General features: G+C 41.2%; 1 protein-coding gene across 5 annotated transcripts in view; it reads right to left on the bottom strand.

Annotated features, from left to right (window-relative positions):
* CADPS2 (calcium dependent secretion activator 2) overlaps positions 1–18991 on the bottom strand; it is a 317678-nt gene that overhangs the window by 244667 nt on the left and 54020 nt on the right. For all 5 annotated transcript variants that reach the window (XM_086747222.1, XM_086747229.1, XM_086747251.1 and 2 more), the window contains exon 2: positions 3997–4110. In XM_086747222.1, the coding sequence (XP_086603348.1) occupies positions 3997–4110 (114 nt within the window). The remainder of the gene's footprint in view (positions 1–3996; positions 4111–18991) is intronic.

Below are 18991 nucleotides of genomic sequence, written 5' to 3'. Positions count from 1 at the left end.
CAATCTTAATTAAGCATCATTCAAAAATGAACCATGCTAAACTTCAGTGACACTTTCAGGAAGTGTGGTGGGATGCTGGGGGGGGATTATGCAGAACATGAAAACAACCATTTCTGGAGAACTGAAGATGAGTTTATGCAACTTTTTCTATCAACTGTTTTCCTATTAGATTTTAAGATAAATGAAAAATAATGCCAGAATATAAATAGAAAGTCTTAAAAACCACAGCAGCATTAGAAAAGACATAATGCTGGAGGACAAAACAACAAAACTGACCACTGTAAACCTTCCCAAGTAGTCTTGACACATGAACATATGTCCTGACTCTCTTAAACAGTGAAATTCAAATTGATTTATTTAGTAAACAAATTACTCATTCAGCAAACATTTCTAGAAAAGTAAATCAAAGACTGAGTTATAAGTTTCTAAATCCTAGGAACTTACCTGTCACATCAGGAGAGATGCTGGAGCTGAGTAGGGCAGTCCAGCTTGCTCCCCTGTCTGACAACCAGCACAATGAAGAAAAGGCAGCGGGTGACAGTAGTAGGTGACTCTCTTCTGAGAGGCAGAGGCACCCATTTGCCAACCTGACGCCCTCTCCAGAGAGCTGTGCTGCTTATCGGGGGCTCGTGTCAGGGATGTCAGAGAGAGACTACCAAGCCTAGTACAGACCACTGCACAAGGGAAGGGGTCTGAAAGGGCCAGTTGAATCTGGCAAATCAACAAATGGTTACAGGACTGGTGCCACAGCCAGGGGTTTGACTACTCAGAGCATGGGACTCGCTCTGAGAAACCTGGTCTACTGGGGGCTGATGGGTCCATCTGACAGAGAAGGGGAAGAGCATCTTCAGTCATAGGCCTGCCAAGATGGTGAAGACGGCTTTAAACTAAAGTTGTTGGAGGAGAGTAACCTCAATCCGTCCAACTCCTACCAGTTTGATGCCAGTGCCAGCAAGAGATGCTCAGAGCCTGGAGAAGGATCACAGGTCAACAGGAGAGCACCTGAAGAGGAGCACAAAGGATTTCCAGCCACTCCAGCCAGTAAGTCAGCTTCATCGGGCACCCAACTTAAATGCCTCTATGCAAAGACAAATAGCATGGGGAATAAACAAGGAGTTGGAGATGTGTGCACACCTGCAGGGCTATGATCTTACTGGCATCATGGAGACATGGTGGGATAGCTCCCATGACTGGAGTGTTGGAATGGAAGGATATAGGCTCTTTGTAACAGGCAGGGGAGACAAGGAAGAGGTGTCACTCTCTTTGTCAATGTCCAGCCAGAGTGCATGGAGCTCTGCCTGGGGACAGATGAAGAGCCGACTGAGAGCTTATGGGTCAGGATTAAAGGAGGGGCAGGGACAGGTGACATTATAGTGATGGTCTGCTACAGAACATCTGACCAGGAAGACTGAGTAGGTGAGGCCCCCTGCAAGGAGCAGGAACAACTTTCACTAGATCAGGTTGCTCAGAGCCCTGTCCAACCTGGCCTTGAACATATCCAGGGATGGGGCATCTACCACCTCTGCGGGCAACCTGTTCCAGTGTTCAATGCCAGACTGGAGAGGGCTTTGAGTGACCTGGTCTAGTGGAAGGTGTCCCTGGCCATGGCAGAGGGCTTGGAACTAGGTATCTTTAAGATCCTTTCCAACCCAAACTATTCTATGATTCTGTGAACTTACTCTTAGATTCTTAAAAGGATAAGTTCTGAACAAACTCAGTAATTACAGACAGATTTAGTGACGCAAAACACCTGCAACTAGTAATACAGGATTTATGTCACATGCACAAAACAAACTTCCTCTTTCACATTCAAAGTTAAAGAGTGCGATGTGGAAAATAAACTACAGTAATGACAATAACCCGGCTTCACAAGCAATATTGTAATAAGTCTCAAATCATAACTACTGCATAGGATTAAAGGGAAATAAATCATTTTCATAGTAAAATAATTACTGTGCAGACCACATATTTGTTTCCTTCCATGTCAGATAAAATTGAACTGTACCACAGCAACTAAAGTATAAGGAAATTAACACTGAAGATTCTAAGATGCTGTATGACAGAAAGAAGCAAGATGTCCATAATTCAAACTACTAAAGTCATCAAATAGGAGATGTGCTAGATCATATGTGAAAAACAGAGATGAGAAAGCACCAGAGCACAGCAGCAACAGAACACACGAATTAGTAACAGAGATTAATATTTTCAACAAATGGGTAATGAAGCAAATGAAAAAGGCACAAGAGACACACATAAGAGATGATATGAGAATACATTGTAAGATGCATAAAATTTGACTAAAATGCACTGAAGAAAAGCAGTAGCTTGAACTACATTTCCCGCTGGATTCCACCATTGCAATGTTCATTGAATCTAATATTGCATACTGGTAACAATCTACCTTGATCCCAGAAAGAAATTAAAAATGAATAGCAAATCCTGACTCAAATTGCACAACTGGAAAAAGCTGTGGAAGTCCGGAAGGAAATTTCTGGAAAGTATGGAAAATGGAATTGGGGGGTGGAATAAACAAAAAAAGAACTGAAGAATCAAATTAGAGCTAGTAGATGAGCTCATGGTGTATCAAAACAGGATGAAGATGTCACTAACCCAGGGTGTCATTACAGTCTTGATGGCGATTCCAAGATTTTTTGAATCCTCTTTTTGAAAATGGACAGCTAGAACATTTATACACCTAATTCAAAGTAGTGAATGGCTGAAAATAGCTGGAGAATTTGAGTCTTCCATTTCATAGGGCTGTCTTAGAATATTAAGCATAGCCCCTCACTGCAACAGCAGATATGCTGAAAAACAGTTCTCAACATGTCCAAAAAAAATTCATTAATAAGAGACACAAAGTAAATCTTAACTTCTCCATTAGTTACACAAAGAAAAGGATTACTTTCTAAAAACTTACTGTTCTCACACCACTACACAGTACCTCATGAATGTCGATACCCATCCTTTCATAAGTGTTTTCACGAGATTTCTGTATTTCAGCTGCCACAGTACTGATGAGATCATGATTCAGAGAAACTTGCATTGAGTTCTCATATTTCTGTACAACATGGAAACCATTTGTCCACTCCTGTCTCTTCTTTTTTTTTTGTGCAACATAATTTAATACAGATAAAGCCAAGCTAGGACGTAAGTCAAATCTTTTTCTCCATGAATAAAAGTTTCATTCACTAGTAAAGAATAGCTGACATAGAAAAAGGACAAATAATAAGTAAAAAATTCGAAAAAAGTATGAGGTAGAGTGAAACAGAGTAAGACCCTTCGGAAGAAATACAAGCTTAATATTCAGCCCTCGTGATTCATTGAGCAAGTCTGAAGTCAGAATGAATTTGCAGTGCCATTCGCTAAGAGTAAAAAATAAATTCTCTAGCCATATGCTGCTGATGTTACAAAAAGGACAGTGAACTGTCCTCTTAGTTTGGAATGGGACTTGTCCCTTAGGCAATTGAAACCACATCTAAAGATCTGCACTGGTGGCCGTAGGCGCGGAACATGCCTGGGAGGTCACAGCAGAACGTGAGAGTTGGCCTAACTGTGCAGAAAGGACACATAGTTCCTCTCTAAAAAACTGTGTAAGGTAACTAAAAATCAGAAGACATATTTCTCAAGATGGTAACTTACAACTGAAGTGCTGATTAAAAGAGGTAACTTAGACATATGGAGATAAAGATAGCTGTGCCTAGTTCTATCAAGCACTGCCAGAAAGATTTTTAGCACCAGGGGTTTTTCATTTTGTCTTTTTCTTTTTTTTTTTTTCCTCTTCAAAAAGAGTGGATCTTTTCCAGTTCAGTTTATCTCCTGTGCCCACACAGTGGATTTCAACTTTTAAAAAGGCAAAGCTGGAGTAGGAGGAAGTTTTTTCTAGAAGGACTGGAAGTTCACAGTCTTTGAAACTTAAAATTCATTTCCTTGTATCTGCATTAAAAAAGATCTATGAACTTTTTAAAAAAAATACAAAAAACAAAGCACATATCTTACCTCGTAGTAACTCCGCACAGCATTGCAAAATGCTTCATCAGCTACAATTTGCGTCTCCCCGTTCAAAAAGGCCTGAAAACGTTCCTTCAGTATCTGTAGCTGCTGCTTATTGAGCTATGCAAGAAAAAAAAGGAGAGGGGAGAGAACAATAATAAATGCAGTTAGTCTTGAAGTAAAAATATGCAGCACTATACACACTCAGAAGATGTGAACAGGGAAGAAACGGCAGAGGCTCCCTGGCCAGCCGGCTCCTTAGTGAGCTGCAGCTCTTCAGAGTCCCACCTGGGCAAGGCAGGCGGCTGCAGCAAGTCAGGCATACACTCAGCACACACCTAAACCTCTACTCTTTCCTTCATGTCCTCAGGACGCTACAGGTAAGTCTGCATGGATACTTCTAAGCAGTATTTTATATGCAAATACTGAATAAAATGGCTGACCTTCCCCATGCCAGCAGCACCAGCTAATAAAATACAGCTCTTACCTCCAGTCTTCAAATATTTCAATTTTTTTTTCAGCTTTCAAATCAGTGAAAAATAACTGAGATGCCTCCATTTTTTGGAGTAATCTAGGCACTACCATTGGCATGTTTCAATAAGCATGCTCACTGTGAAGCAAATGGACTTCTAGCCACTGAGGTTGTACCACTCTGAACTATGTGAAATAACTAACCTCAGGAAACAGCAGCCATAAGGTTCCAAATTTGGTGGACTTCATATAAAAATTAAGTGCATTTTGAAAACAGGCTCCTAGTAGAGAACATTACATAATTAAACATTGCAATCAACCCATTTTTATCAAAGTTTAATGTTATGGGAAAAGGCAAATCTGAAAGCTCTCCAAGGATCCAGATACAGGCCTTCTGCCAATGTTTCTATCAGCTCTTGAAATATTTAGTAAGATATTTCTCCTTATCAAACCTGTGAGAAGTTAGAATGTCACATCAAAAGAGACTGCCACTAAGATACTAATGTAACAAAGCAACAGTTAAAAACAGTTGTTTTCCTTTCCCAGAACTTCAAAACTAATATAAAGCCTTTATTGCAGTGAGCATTCCCAAATTTTAAATTTAACATTACAAAAATCCAAAACTAGCCAATTGAGAAGTTTTTCCATCCTTCCTGTATTTTGCTTAGTTAAAAATAAACAAATAATTAAATGTATAGCCAGAAATGGAACATATTTTTCCAAAGCGCAGAAAGTTGTATTTGTAATGGCTAACCTGCAACACATAACATTGCTTCCATCACATCATCGTTTCTTACAGGAAAACTTTTCTGCATCTACAGTACGTATGGTGACCTTAGGCTTTCAGGTCTCTAGTGTCAACACTTTGAAGCCACTTAAGCTACAACACTGTTACAAGATTAGCGAAATTACTGCTATCCTGGTAACGTGCCTACCTTGGACAATCTCTATTTCCTTCATATCAAGGGAGGATTTTCATCCTACACAAAGTTTGCTAAGTTTGTCAAGTCATGTGCTTCTACGAAACGTGGCAATTTATTGCAAAACTCTCTCCAAATTGAATACAAACCTGAAAGCTGTTCTGTTTTCACAAGAAACAATAGTATAGATGCCATCTAAATACTTAATAAGAGAAATCCTCTGAAAAATGGTGAAATGTAGGCAGCAGCAATGCAAAGCCAAAGAACTACGCCTTTGAAAAAAATCCAAGCTAGTTAAAAATACGTGATAATTCTGTTCCTCATCTTAACAAAACAATTAGCAGTACAGAACAAGCCCCAAGAAACCCCTACAGAAGAAAAGGCCTCCCGTCGAGGTAAGCAAACTTCAACAGAGGTTGCTGTGACTTGGAAAAATTTTCTGCCTGAGCTTTCGAGAGCAGCAGCCCAACACTGACAGAGTGCCAGCTAGCTAAAAATCAATGGGAGAGAAGTATTTGTATTACATCTGTATTATATTACACCAAAAATGACATCTATTCACCCGTCTGCCAGACATCCATTCCTTGCACAGAATCTTGCACACCACAAAGGTGAACTGCTTCTAACACAAATCAACTTAATTCCCAGATACGCAGGACAGGTCTTTCCCTTTACTCAATTCCCCTTATTCTTGTCTCAAGTTCTAAAGATATTGGATGAGTTGGGATCTCGGAAAATGCAAATAATTAAGGATGGTTGAAGGTTTTTTTCAGCACACTCTTGCTCTTGCAGGGGACTTAAAAAAGAGGTGAGTGCTCCCACCAACGGTGCACCGCTGCTGAGCAAGCGGCTCCCTCACCCCATGGAATATTCACAGCTCCGCCACAAGAACACGTGGGCTTCCTGCCAAGGCAATTATGGAAATGTGCTTTCATGCTTGCAGACTTCATTCTTTTGGTGATTTGCTTGTGTATTACCCACATATCAAACAACAACATTATGAATAAGGCAATGAAATATAAATTTAATCCTGACTTCCTCATTTCTAACCATCATAGTTCAGCAAACTGAAATGCCTTTAAAATATTTACACATGGCTTTCATATTCACTACTTCAGGTAGTAAGTAATTCTAAGGGTTGAGTGGCATTTTAGGATTACTGTACATTTCTTAAATTACTTATGTTTTAGTGTGAAATCTGGATGTGTAGGGGAATAAAGTTATCCTGCAAAACTAAAAAATAATAATAATTCCAATGGAAAATATGAAAAGCTACACCTTGCACTAAGGACGATCGGAAGTCTATTTTACAGTTCCCAGGTACTGTCATATAAAGTTAATTTCCAAGATACAGAATAATTTATAGTAGCCTGCTGTAGCATACAGTTCCTCTGGGTTTTTTACTTGTCATAATATTGAGTATACAGTGAATTCTAACTCATCTTTTCTTTTTTACGTTGGTCATTTTTACCAGATTCATTAATACTCTTCAATGTGCAGCCATGTGCCTTTAAAAAAAAACAAACAAAACCAAATAACAGTAAAAGTAGTAGCTTAGAAATGCGAAGAAAAAAGGGAAGTCTACTTGCATTAGAATGCCATAATAGCAAATGGAGAGGAACAGGCACCTGTACAGGACATAAACTCTTGGACACTGCCAAACAGCTCAACCTGTCCAAGTCTGGGCTGCCTTTGAAGTTTTCTATCTCGGGTAACAAGAAACAAGAGATGAGGACATCATGCACAGACAGAATCCCAAGTGAAATGCTTAAACTTAAGGGCAATAAGCCTGGCCAGATTCTCTCTGGTAGGAGTTCACACAAAAGAGCTCAAAACCCTTCTGCAGGAGCACTACCTTGCCACTGCACGCGCCCTTTCCTCCTTCCTTCTGTGCAAGACCCATATGCGTCAGACCTTTGCTTTCAGTCCCTCACTACTTCTTTATATCGTTACTGTCAATGCCTCTGTGTTTGCATTTTAATTCTAATAAAAAGAATCATGAACAGCAAAATTAAAAATAAAAAGAAAAATTGGCATTACTACATGTACCCCCAAATGTAAACTGAACTGTAAATATCCCCTGAAGTGCACAGCAAAGCTTCACTGATTCTGTTGCTTTCCATCAACCTGCTTCAGTTTTGTATTACTTATTTGGATTTTGCATTCTCAGTGGTATGAAGTCTGTTGTCGTAACTCTGTGTGATACTTCATAAATAACTACTGCTGCTTCATGGGAGAATGTATAACTAAATTCCAGCAACTCAGAATATCAGATTTGATTACATTCTGCAGAATCACTGAAAATAAGCAAAGACAGCTTTAAGGGAAAACAACATTAACTGCCCTGAAATTTGCTTTTTCTTTACTGCAGCCACACAATAGATAAAAATTTCTCTTCTCCTCTGTCCCTGTGCCTTTCACAAAAGGTAACATTGACTTTTTACTTTACATTTGCTAACCTTAGTAGACTACTGAAGAATGAAAACATATATTTAAGACAGAATAAAATTCTCAGAGAGCTATTCAATTAAATGAAGAATAACTTTTCAAGTTGCAGTAGCAATTTTAACTTTTAAGAATTTGCAGAGTAATACAAAGGTATCAAAATAGCCTCAAGCGCTTAACTATTAAAAATTATCTCCTTGCATTTAACATTTCAAAGAGGTCTTATATATCCCAATATATTCCTGTTTGAGTAATGATCTAAAGATTTGCCTTTTCCATTCTAAAGCGAAACTTGGGTATGAAAACCTAGAGGCAATCCTGGTTTAGCTCCAATCCTATCTTTAAACAATTTCAATATATGGATTTTACAAAGATTTTAAATTCTTTAATTTTCACAAGAAGTTGCGTTTCAAACAGATCTGGCAGTTTAGGGAGTTGTTCCAATGTCACAGGTTTTACTTCATTAAATAATAAATTCCAACATTTGAAGGAAAAATGAAGTATGTATGTATTTGTGACAGTAACACTGTTTATTTTGTCTTTGAAATAAAGAAGGAAAAAAATAAAACCCTGGCTTCACAGAGTTTGATACTAGATTTAGAGCATTTTCATCTGCTTCTCCCTGCTTCAGCACACAGCGCAGCTTACTACTGCCCTGAACATGCAGCCACGGCAGCTGGGAAAGGCATAGGTTACAGCACAACTCCCTACAAACCTTTGGTCTTTAAATTTAAAAAGCTTAAAATGTGGCCTGTGTGTTGGCCACAATCAACCTCTCCCCCACACCTCCGAGCAGCGCGGATGCTGCCTGGCAGCCACAGCCCGCGGCTGACGCCGCTCCCCGCAAGTGCCTCAGCCAGGGGCCTGGCGCGGCAGGGACAACGTCCTGAACCATTGCCACCTCGTGGCCATTTCAGAAATACAGCAAAGAAACAACCGCAGGTCGCATGTCTTCACACTCAGAGCCGGACACAGTACTCCAGGTGGGGTCTCACCAGGGCAGAGTAGAGGGGCAGAATCACCTCCCTCGGCCTGCTGGCCACGCTTCTCTTGATGCAGCCCAGGGTGCGGTTGACTTTCTGGGCTGTAAGCGTGCGTTGCTGGCTCATGTCCAGCTTTTCATCCACCAGTACCCTCAAGTCTTTCTCAGCAGGGTTGCTCTCGATCCATTCTCTACTCAGCCTATACTTTTGCTTGAGATTGCCTCAACCCATGTGCAGGACTTTGCACTTGGCCTGGCTGAACTTTATCAGGTTTACATGGGCCCACCTCTCCAGCTTGTCAAGGTCCCTCTGGATGGCAGCCCTCCCTCCAGCGTGTCGACCGCATTACACAGCTTGGTGTTATCAGCAAACTTGCTGAGGACGCACTCCATCTCACTGTCCATGTCACCAACAACGACGCTAAACGTGGCTGGTCCCAGAACCAACCCCTGAGGAATGCCACTCGTCACTGGTCTCCTCTTGGACATTGAGCGGTTGACCACAACTCTCTGAGTGCGGCAACCCAGCCAATTCCTTATCCACCGAGTGGCCTGTCTGTCAAATCCATGTCTCTCCAGTTTAGAGATAAGGACGTGGGACAGTGTCAAATGCTTTGCACAAGTCCAGGCAGATGACCTCAGTTGGTCCCTTTCCGTCACTGCTGCAACTCCATCGAAGAAGGCCACCAAATTGGTCAGGCAATTTTAGAGAAGGCTAGACAAGATATTTCCTATGCAGACTAACTAAGAAAGAAAGGGGAAGGGAGGAGCCAATCAAAGAGCTGCTCCTCAAATTCTCAGCTGCAATGTATATGATCTGTAGCACCAGACATGGCTTAATTCCTTGAACACTTCCTAAAAATAAGAAGCTTTGTTATTTCAAAACTGTGCCACTTTCTGCAATGCCTTCCAAGCAGCAGCTGCTTTTGGACAACTTTAGCCAAAACTATACTTTTGGGGAGCAGAGAAGACTGGAAAAAGCAACAAGCTGATGAGCATTCCCTCAGACAGCTACCGCTCCCTTCCATTTCAGTCAAGAGATAAAAATTTGCATCTCCTGAATGTGTTCTGGTTTTGTTTAGTGAGGGGGGGCCTAAGGTGGTAGCTTCTGTAAGAAACTGCTAGAAGTCGCTCCCCTTTGTTCAGTGGACTCAGCCGGGCCTAGGGCGGACCCAATGCTGGCCAAGGCCAAGCCAATTGGTAGTAGAATGTTCTGTGATAATGCCTCTGCAATAACGTATTTAAGAAGGGGAAAACAGAAAAAAAAAAAAGGAAGAAGATGTGAAGCAGCTGAGCGGGGGCAGAGAGGGGGAGGCGCGAGCCTTGTGGGCCTTGCAGGCCTCACCCTTTGGCCTCCCGCCAGGCAGCCGACTGGGCCCAACTTGGCCCAGCCTGGCTGCAAGAAGTGGAGAGATGAGAAGTGAATAAGATGTAAAAAGGATCCTGAGAGGCATCTGCCAGCCTGTTGTGAAGAACTTTTCTTGTGAGAGGAACAGCTGCAGACACTAAGGTCAGTGAAGGAGGAGGAGGAGGAGGAGTAATGTGGCTCCTGGCCAAGATTCCCCTGCAGCCTGTGGTGACGACCATGGTGGAGCAGGTTGTCCCCCTGCAGCCCATGGAGGTCCACGGAGGGGCAGAGATCCACCTGCAGCCCATGGGGGACCCCACGTTGGGGCAGGTGGAGGCCTGAAGGAGGCTGTGGCCCGTGGAGGGCCCGCTGGGACAGCCGTTCTGGAGGGACTGCATCCCGTGGAAGTTTCACGAACGACTGTGGCCTGTGGGAGGGACCCCACGAAGAAGCAGAGGAGGAATGCGAAGAGTTCTTCCCCCGACCATGAAGCAGTGGCATGAAACAACGCGTGATGAACTGACCGCAACCCCCATTCCCTCTTCCCCCCTGTGCCCCCTGGGTCGGGGAAGGTAGTAGAGATAATGTTAATCCCGGGAAAAGGGAGGGGTGGGGGGGAGTTTATCTTGATCCCTGTCTCATTCTCCTGCTAGTTTTAGAAATAAATGAATACTTTTTCTCTAGTCGAGTCTGTTTTGCCTGTGACAGTAACTTTAAGGATTTCTCCCTGCCCTTATCTCAAACCTTGAGCTGTTTTCCTTATATCATCTCCCCCTATTCTCTTGGAGGGTGGAGGGAGTGAGAGAGAGACTGTGTAGTCTGGTCCTGATCAGGGCTGAACAGAAATGAAGGTACAAATGAAATCTTTTCTGTCCAACTTCTCACACATTTCTTTTAACATAATTTTGTTTCTTGTCTTGCCAGGCTCTTTGTCAAGGAAAAAAAAATGAAAAAGGAGTAGAAATTATGCCAAAGACTAACTTTCTGCTGTCATGAATTGAGTTTCACTATAGGATAATTCACCCCCCTTGCCCATACCCTCATCCAGAACCAAATCTGGATAATACAACAGCTCAATGCATTTACAGTGACATTCAATTTAACATACCACTTCCAGGACAATATATATTTAACTACTAATAATTTCCTAGCAATTCAAATAGACCATGTGTTCGAGGCCCTACACATTTAACAGGCCACTTGCACATCAAACCAAGTTTCAACCTAAGCTCCACATGCCTACAAAACCAACATGTATGTGCTTTCCATGTTTTTGATGGTTTTTTTTTTAGATTTTGTTTCATATGATTTCACTGTGCCTTGAAAGGTAGCTGGTTAAGTGTGGACTAAGCTGCCATCTCCCTGATCTCCCCACCTTCCCAAACCCTCCAACTGCAGTAGCGTGCTTAAAGATGTCGAGCTCAGTCACTCCTTTCCTGCGCCCCGTCTGCAGGGTCTCCTAGCTCAGCTGCACAGGTGTACTGGTCAACCCATCACAGTAGGCTTTCCTCTTCCCAAATGAAATGGCACGACAGCATCTAACAACACCTGAAACAACTCTCACTCTACTGCTGTGCAAGATTCAAGAGCCACCCAAGACTTCGTCCTATGACCAACCCTGCTGTAAACCCCACCTTCCCACCACCACCACCCTGGTGGTGAGGAAAGCTTTATCCACAGGGCTGGAGTCTGGAAAATCACATGCACACTTCCTCTGCGAGAGCCAAGGGCAGAGCACAAAGCCTTAGGCTGAACCCATCACTATCCTCTCCTTCCAGAAAAATAAAATGCCGGTGCCACATCACTGGCTGTTAATGAGCTTCATCTCACATCAGTGATGGGAATAAGCCTGCAAAGCAAACAGCCCGTTATAAACAGCGATTCTCACTCCATTTCCCCTCTTTCTCCCTCACCTTGCCTCCTCTTCCAGTATCTGCCTACACAAACAAGAATATTACTTGTGTTTCAGAGCACAGACAGACAGTGTTCATTTTTAGTGAATTACTTGAGAGATTTTCTTCTGGGGAAGAAGACTAAATAAATAGTATTAGAGAATCTCAGTACTAAGACAGGGTTGATAGCTGTGGTTACGGTGCTGAATTATGCAAGCCTTCATCGTCAACAATAATGGTCCTATACAGCATGTGGGTGGCACACAATATATGCTGTCCTTTACTATTCATTGCATAAACCCGTTTGATTTTCTAAATAACAGATAAATATTTTGCTGTCACTTAGCAACCTTAGCTGTTCTTTGATTTTCTTAAAGCTCAAGTTATTCCAAGTAAAATAGTGTCTGTAAAGATTCTGTTTGCTGTCACTCAGTGCAGACTACCCTGTGTACCTGCTCCTTGGGCAGTAATTCAGTGCGTCATAGGAACAAATATTAGATTTTCAAAATCAGCTAATAAATCTGCCAAACAAATTTTTCATTCCTTATAATGAAACAAGCACAAAATGACACTCACCTTTTGTTGGTCTGCCACTTGTTTAAGAAACAGAAACACTACCAATAATATATTGGTCATTCAACCCCACTTACATGGTATGTCATTGTAAGTTAGAAGTATTTCCTGTATCATTAAGTCTGAAACTTTAAATATTGCCATTGTCCAGAGCAGCATATTCAAGATTCTTTGTCAAGACTGTAAAACATTTCACAAGGAGTAGAGGGTTTGGACATTGGTTTCTTCACTGAGTAGAGGGGATGGGGCAAAAATCACAGGCAGTGAGCAAAGGCAAAGAATGATTTCTGTGACGGAATTCAAGTCAAAAATTCTGCCAAAATACAGAACTGAAAACAGTTTCCAAAAAAGCTGCATTAGCCGGTTGAAAGGAAAAGGAAAATAAGTATTTTGATAATGAAGGACAAGAAATATTGGGTGGGGGATTAGACTTCCCTAATTTTTAGACAGAAGAATGAAAAGATACAAAGAAATGCAGAAAAAAATGTAACTACTTAGAAGTGCCTCATAGCAATGGTAGATTTCTTTACTGTTGAAAATAATTGTTAACCTTTTACAGACTATGCCACACTAGGAAAGAAATAATCTGCTACATGCTTATCCTAAATGCCGGCAGTAAGTATCACACCCCAATAAAAGCTGTCTCCTCTGAGAGGAGGCTGTCAGCGCAGTTGCAGTCATTTTCTTTGTACCTACTCCTACTATCTGAGATTTGCTGTAGAATTTAGCTGATAGTCATCAGCTAGATTTATAGTATTGTATCTGTTTCTTCTGCGTGGCAGACTTCACTGATCTCCTCTCAGTCTTGAGTGGCTGCACAGACATGCCACAGCTAGGTCAGCTAGGTTTTGCTGTCCCTCATGCCACCCCTGTTTGGGGCCGTCTCCCATGCAGAGTACACGGTGGTACCACGGCTTTACTTCCTTGAGGTTGCCAGAGCCACAAGGAGACCAGTCACACCTGAAAGCTATGCAAGCAAAGCTTCCAGCCAAGAAAGCTGATCGTGGTTTGTGTTGGTGACCATGAAAATTGTGCCTAGCAGAGATGCACACAGTGATCCTTGGCCACAGTAGGAACCTCAGCTACCAGTGCCCTTCCAGAAACAGAAACTGAAGGAAGTTTTAGAGGTAACTGCTGCTAATATGTACAGGTCTGACTGACAGAGCTGTACATCAGCAGCTCAAATTGTGCTGGACTGAATGGACTTGCATCAGTTCCTACAGCACAGCTCCTCTTCCTCCTCTGCACCTACATCATCTTTTTCCACCTCATGTCAGCTGTGCACCCTCAGAACTATTTGTCAGAAGAACTATTTACTCCAAGAAACCAGCTTTCTCATTTGCAAAACTCCTCCACATATAGATTAAGCTAGCAGAAACAGCTTTTTCATACCTTAAAAGTATTGCACTGAAGAGCTTTGTTTGCCCACAATCTTAGACCAGGACATTTTGCCAGCAAAGATCTCTCAGTGTAGCTGAGGAGGCTACAACAGAACTGCTGGAGCTAACGGAAGCATCAGCAAAATATATGTTCCTCCAACCTACTCTCATCTTTCCAAGGCTGACATTCATATTCCATTTTAGCCCACTTTCTAAGCAGACACCATGACCATACAACGCTTCCTTCACTGTGCAAATGTCAGCTTTTTCCCTACACACAACTTCTGCATGTACTTCTCAGTTTCTATCAGTTCTGATTAAAAAAAATGTGTCAAGGTTTCACAGATAACAAGATTTTCCCTTCTCTGAAAACTGGAATTAAGAAGAAATCCAAACAATTCTTCTCAGTGATGGAAATGCAAGAAAATGTGATTTCTCTTTGGCACCTGGCAAATACAAGTTACACACTCATCCCACTCTGTGGCAACATGTTTTGGGACTAGTTTGGCTTAAAATCAAGGAATACAAAGGATAACAATAGAAGCTGGAATAAAATCCAGAACAAAGTATCCATTTTATCCTGGGTTCTGATAGTTTTTTTAAAAAATTATGTCACCAAAGTAGGTAATTTTACAAAATGTTTTCCACAAAAATTTATCTAGTTTTATTAATAAGGAGAATTGTGTCCATACTCCATCTACCTTCTCCGTGAGGGCGGTGAAACAGAGAAATTTAGGGTGGATCGGACCTCTAGAATTCACCTAGTCAAACCTCCTTCTCCAAGCAAGGCTAGCTGTGAAGACACATCATGCTTGTCCAGACAAGCTTTGCATATCTCCAAGGTGAAGATACTGCAGATTCTCTGTGTAACCTGCTCCAATGCTTTTTTGTTGCAAGTTCCTCCCCTGCCTCCTGACATCTAGGCAGAAGTGCCTGCGTTGTGGCTTGTGACTATTTCTTCCTGCTTTTTCCCTGTCCACCTCTAAATTTAAAGAGTCTGGCTCCATCTTCTCTATAGCCCTGTCCCCTCTAAGGGCTACAAGACAGCAGTTAACCTCTCAACCTTCTCCAGACTAAACCAACTCTAACCTCTCCACCTCCCCTTGTGTACCATGTCTTCCACCTCTCTAAGCATCTGAGGGGACCCTGATGGACTTCTTCCAGTTTGTTGATACAACTCTTCTAACTTGAGGACCCAAAAATGGACAGAGTATTCCAGATGTGGTCACACCAGTGTCAAGCAAATGGGAAAATAAACGTAATTCCCTTGACCTGCTAGCTGCACTCCCACTAATGTAGCTGAACACGTGGCCAGCCTTCATTGCCCCAATTCATGCTCCACTTGCTCTCCATCAAGATCCCCAAGTTCTTTGCTGTGGAGGACCCAGCCAGTCAATCTCTTGCCTGTAAAGGTGCACAGGGCTCTCGCTTGAAAGTGTGGCTTGGCTTTTGTCTGTGCTGAACATCTGGAGATTCTTATTGTCTCATTTGGCCGGAAAGTCAAGAGTCCCCTGAGTAGTGTCCCTGCCCTTCTGCTATGAAGTGCTCCTCTCAATTTGATGTCATCTGAGAATGTGCCGAGACTGCATTCCGTTCTATTTTCCAAGCCAATCTACGCTTGATTACTCTACTTGTACATCAGCATCTTTTGGTCAACCCACTCATGCACTTCTCCAGTTCATAAGCCCAACAGAAACAAGAAAATACCACTTTATGAAGATCAGAAAGACAAATGGACAATACATAAATTGGAGCATAAATAGTTATTTTGAACTAAAGCTTTCCAGCCTGGCTAGAACTAGGTAGGCGCAGACGGTCCACACAGCTGAATCACTCTTCAGGTTAAGGGCAATAAATTCATACTTAACAACTATCTCATTAATTACAAGCCTCCAACTCCAACTAACAAATTAGTGTCAAGAAAATTTAACAAGATGAGTGGATAACAGACATGCATCAACACCTTGCCAGAGTACATTGTAGGTACCAAAAATCTACTTGGGAAACGAGAGAAGTTCATGGAAGAGAAGTCTACTGTAGATTACATGCACAGAAATGCTACACATTAAACACAACCCCCACTACCCCCAATCTGGTATAGGAAGTTCCTGAAATTCATATAATTCTGGGAATTACCACATACAGTTGCTCCATTTTCAATCACTGCCTAGGCATCTGATTAAGGCTACTGTTAGAAATCGTGTAGTTGGCTAGGGGGACTGTTTTTTTTAAATTCAAATTAACAAACAGAAGAACCTAAAAAAAATAGAGGTAAAGCCTGGCTGTAAGGCAATTAACAGTTACATCTTCACATCATATAGACACACATACATTACACATGACCATACACAACTCAGTCTAACTATGGTATGGAAGAAGTGGGATGCTCAAAGAGCCATAATATTAAGGATCACAGAAAAAAAAAAACAAACAAAAAAGAAATACTGTGCTAACCCAAGTGACCTTCAGTTTTGTCTGCACCACTGCTGCAAAAGAGACTGCAACTTGGAATGAGCTAATCCAGGTATCACCTCATCTCATCTTGTACACTTATATTTGTCATATACTCTCCTGCTTTGGAAATCTGTAGTGGTAGAAATTTCTACCTTGAATTCCTTCCCCAGCTTCTCAAGATAAGCCTTCAAACATTTCCATCTCCTACTTTTTAAAGGGTCTCAGGAATCCATTTATAACAAACAACATCTAGACACTATCTGCACAACAAACACTAAACATCTACATAGCCATCACAATAAACATCCTCTGTGACAGACACATCCAAATCCCTGAATACATTTATTTCTCAGCACATAATATGATTTTGAACCAGCACAGCAGATGATCTCATGAAAACCACGGGGATATAACTAAGCAACTGCACATGGCAACCAACTCGCACAAACATTTCCTTAACAGCAAAGAGCACACTTCTCGTCAAAGTGCTCCATCTCTGACCTTCCAGCCCCATCTCTCAGAGCCATCTCAGAGAACTAATTTCCATAAACCTAGAAGACTGCAGTACTCATGAACCCAAGAAAGTTTAGTTTTGTGTTGTATTATAAAATTATAATAGAACAATGTCCAAAAAGTAGGTAAAAGCTTTATCATGTCCTCCCCAATACACATGTACACTTTCCACCACTATCTATTCTCTAGCAGTCTGATTGACTACTGTAGTTCAATGAAGAACAACTATCCCCAGCTAGCAGTGAACTGAATTTTTATGCTTCTATCTCAAACTTTAATATCTCACATGCCTAAAACTCCCTCCTCCTTCCCTGACTCCCCCTATCATAAAGACCGGTCTAATAGAAGGCATTAATTTTCTCCCACAAATTTTGTTCTCCTTACACCCAAGAGCCATGATGGCTACAGCATTTTCCAAATCAGCAGTCTAATACATTCAAATGAAAACTCTTAAAGAAAAAAAAAATACACCACTAGGTTCTGCTCATCAAGATATGTAGAAGACTCTCCATCATCTGAAGATTTAAGTACAAAGGAACATCTTCCTGAACCAAATGTTCTAGCAGAAAGAGAGGATTTGAAAAAAGGAACAGGATGCATTTTTAAATGCACATAATTACAGAGTCAGATTAGATCATCACAGTCCTTCTGGTCAGTCTGCAGAAAGTTCTCAGGGCTTAATTTATGCAGCTGAAACTACCGGGTGAGCAATACAGATTTTCTTATGACATCTGATTGCAGCTTTAGGTAGCACTTCACTTCATCTTGAATTCTCAAACCAGAGAAACCAAACCCCTTCCAAGAGGGCTGCACAGATTACACATGACCCTCAAGCATATTACAATCAAACATGTTTTGTCAGATGTCTGCTTACACCGGATTCAATGCATCCTTGCTATGCCAAAGTACATACACATACTATCCAAATTTAGACATTTGCTCTGAGTGACCCACATATTTGAAATGTAAGATCGACTATTCCACAGTCAATCTCATTTTGACTACGGTGTCCTCTTCTGTTCAAGCGTTATTTTAGTCTGTGAAACGTTTACACACAGGACAAACATCCGTTGACATCTTTTTTTCCCCACAGCATCTTTACTAACAGGTAAAGTAAATTCATCAGTTAGTGCAAATTCACTCACCTGTCTGGTAAAATGAGCCTGCCTCAGAACTGTAAACTATAACATTAAAATGTAGAATGAAAATACAGTATATAAATCTAAATGTACAGTTTTCACATTCTAAATAAATCTGTCAGACTTCACACATTTCTTAAGAAAGGCCCAAGAGATTGGTATACTAATTCTATCCAAAGTTATATCTCCCTAGGCAATCTTTATACAACTAAGAGCCAGAAGAAAACACTTGATTAAAATTCCCTTAAAAGGAGAAGTACTTAAAAAAATCCCCCTAGAATATCACATATAAATGGCTGTCCATTCACTTTTAGAGGTTCCAAGCAATAGGATCCTCATAATCATTAAACTGGGAAATTATAACAGTAGGTAACGGATTTTATTGTCAGGCTCTTCCTAATAGTGACTCAGAACTTAATCTTTTTTTTTTTTGCTGCATCTTAATCCTATTTCTAGTGCTGCCTTTTGCTATGCTAAGTGATGTCCTCTCCTTGGTAAGTATTCATATCACCCAAGCATTTTAGAATTTACTTCTGTTTACAAGCATCTTTTTCCCATATCATCCTTGTTCCTATCTTTTTTTTTTTTTTGGAGAGAATAAGCAGCTTCATACACTAAAAAAAAAAAAAAAAAAAAAAAATTCTTTCATAACCAAGATTCTGGATTCTGTTTCCTTTTTTACTTAATTAAATATTTCCTTCTTCATAATCACTTGAAATTAAATTGCAATATTTGCTATCACAGCACCTCCTAATTATCATCTCCAAATTTCACTCCTGAGTCTTAACTCTGTCTTCCCTTGTGAAAATGCTGTATAAAGCAACCCGACACAGATGCTCCTTGGTTCTCTCCAAAGTCCTTCTGCAACCTGATGAGTACAATTCA

The sequence above is a fragment of the Chlamydotis macqueenii genome, chromosome 1 (assembly GCF_036417535.1).
Source record: "Chlamydotis macqueenii isolate bChlMac1 chromosome 1, bChlMac1.mat, whole genome shotgun sequence".
Classification (NCBI taxonomy): domain Eukaryota; kingdom Metazoa; phylum Chordata; class Aves; order Otidiformes; family Otididae; genus Chlamydotis; species Chlamydotis macqueenii.
Note: the sequence above shows the minus strand (reverse complement) of the source record. Positions and strands in the feature narration are given on the sequence as shown.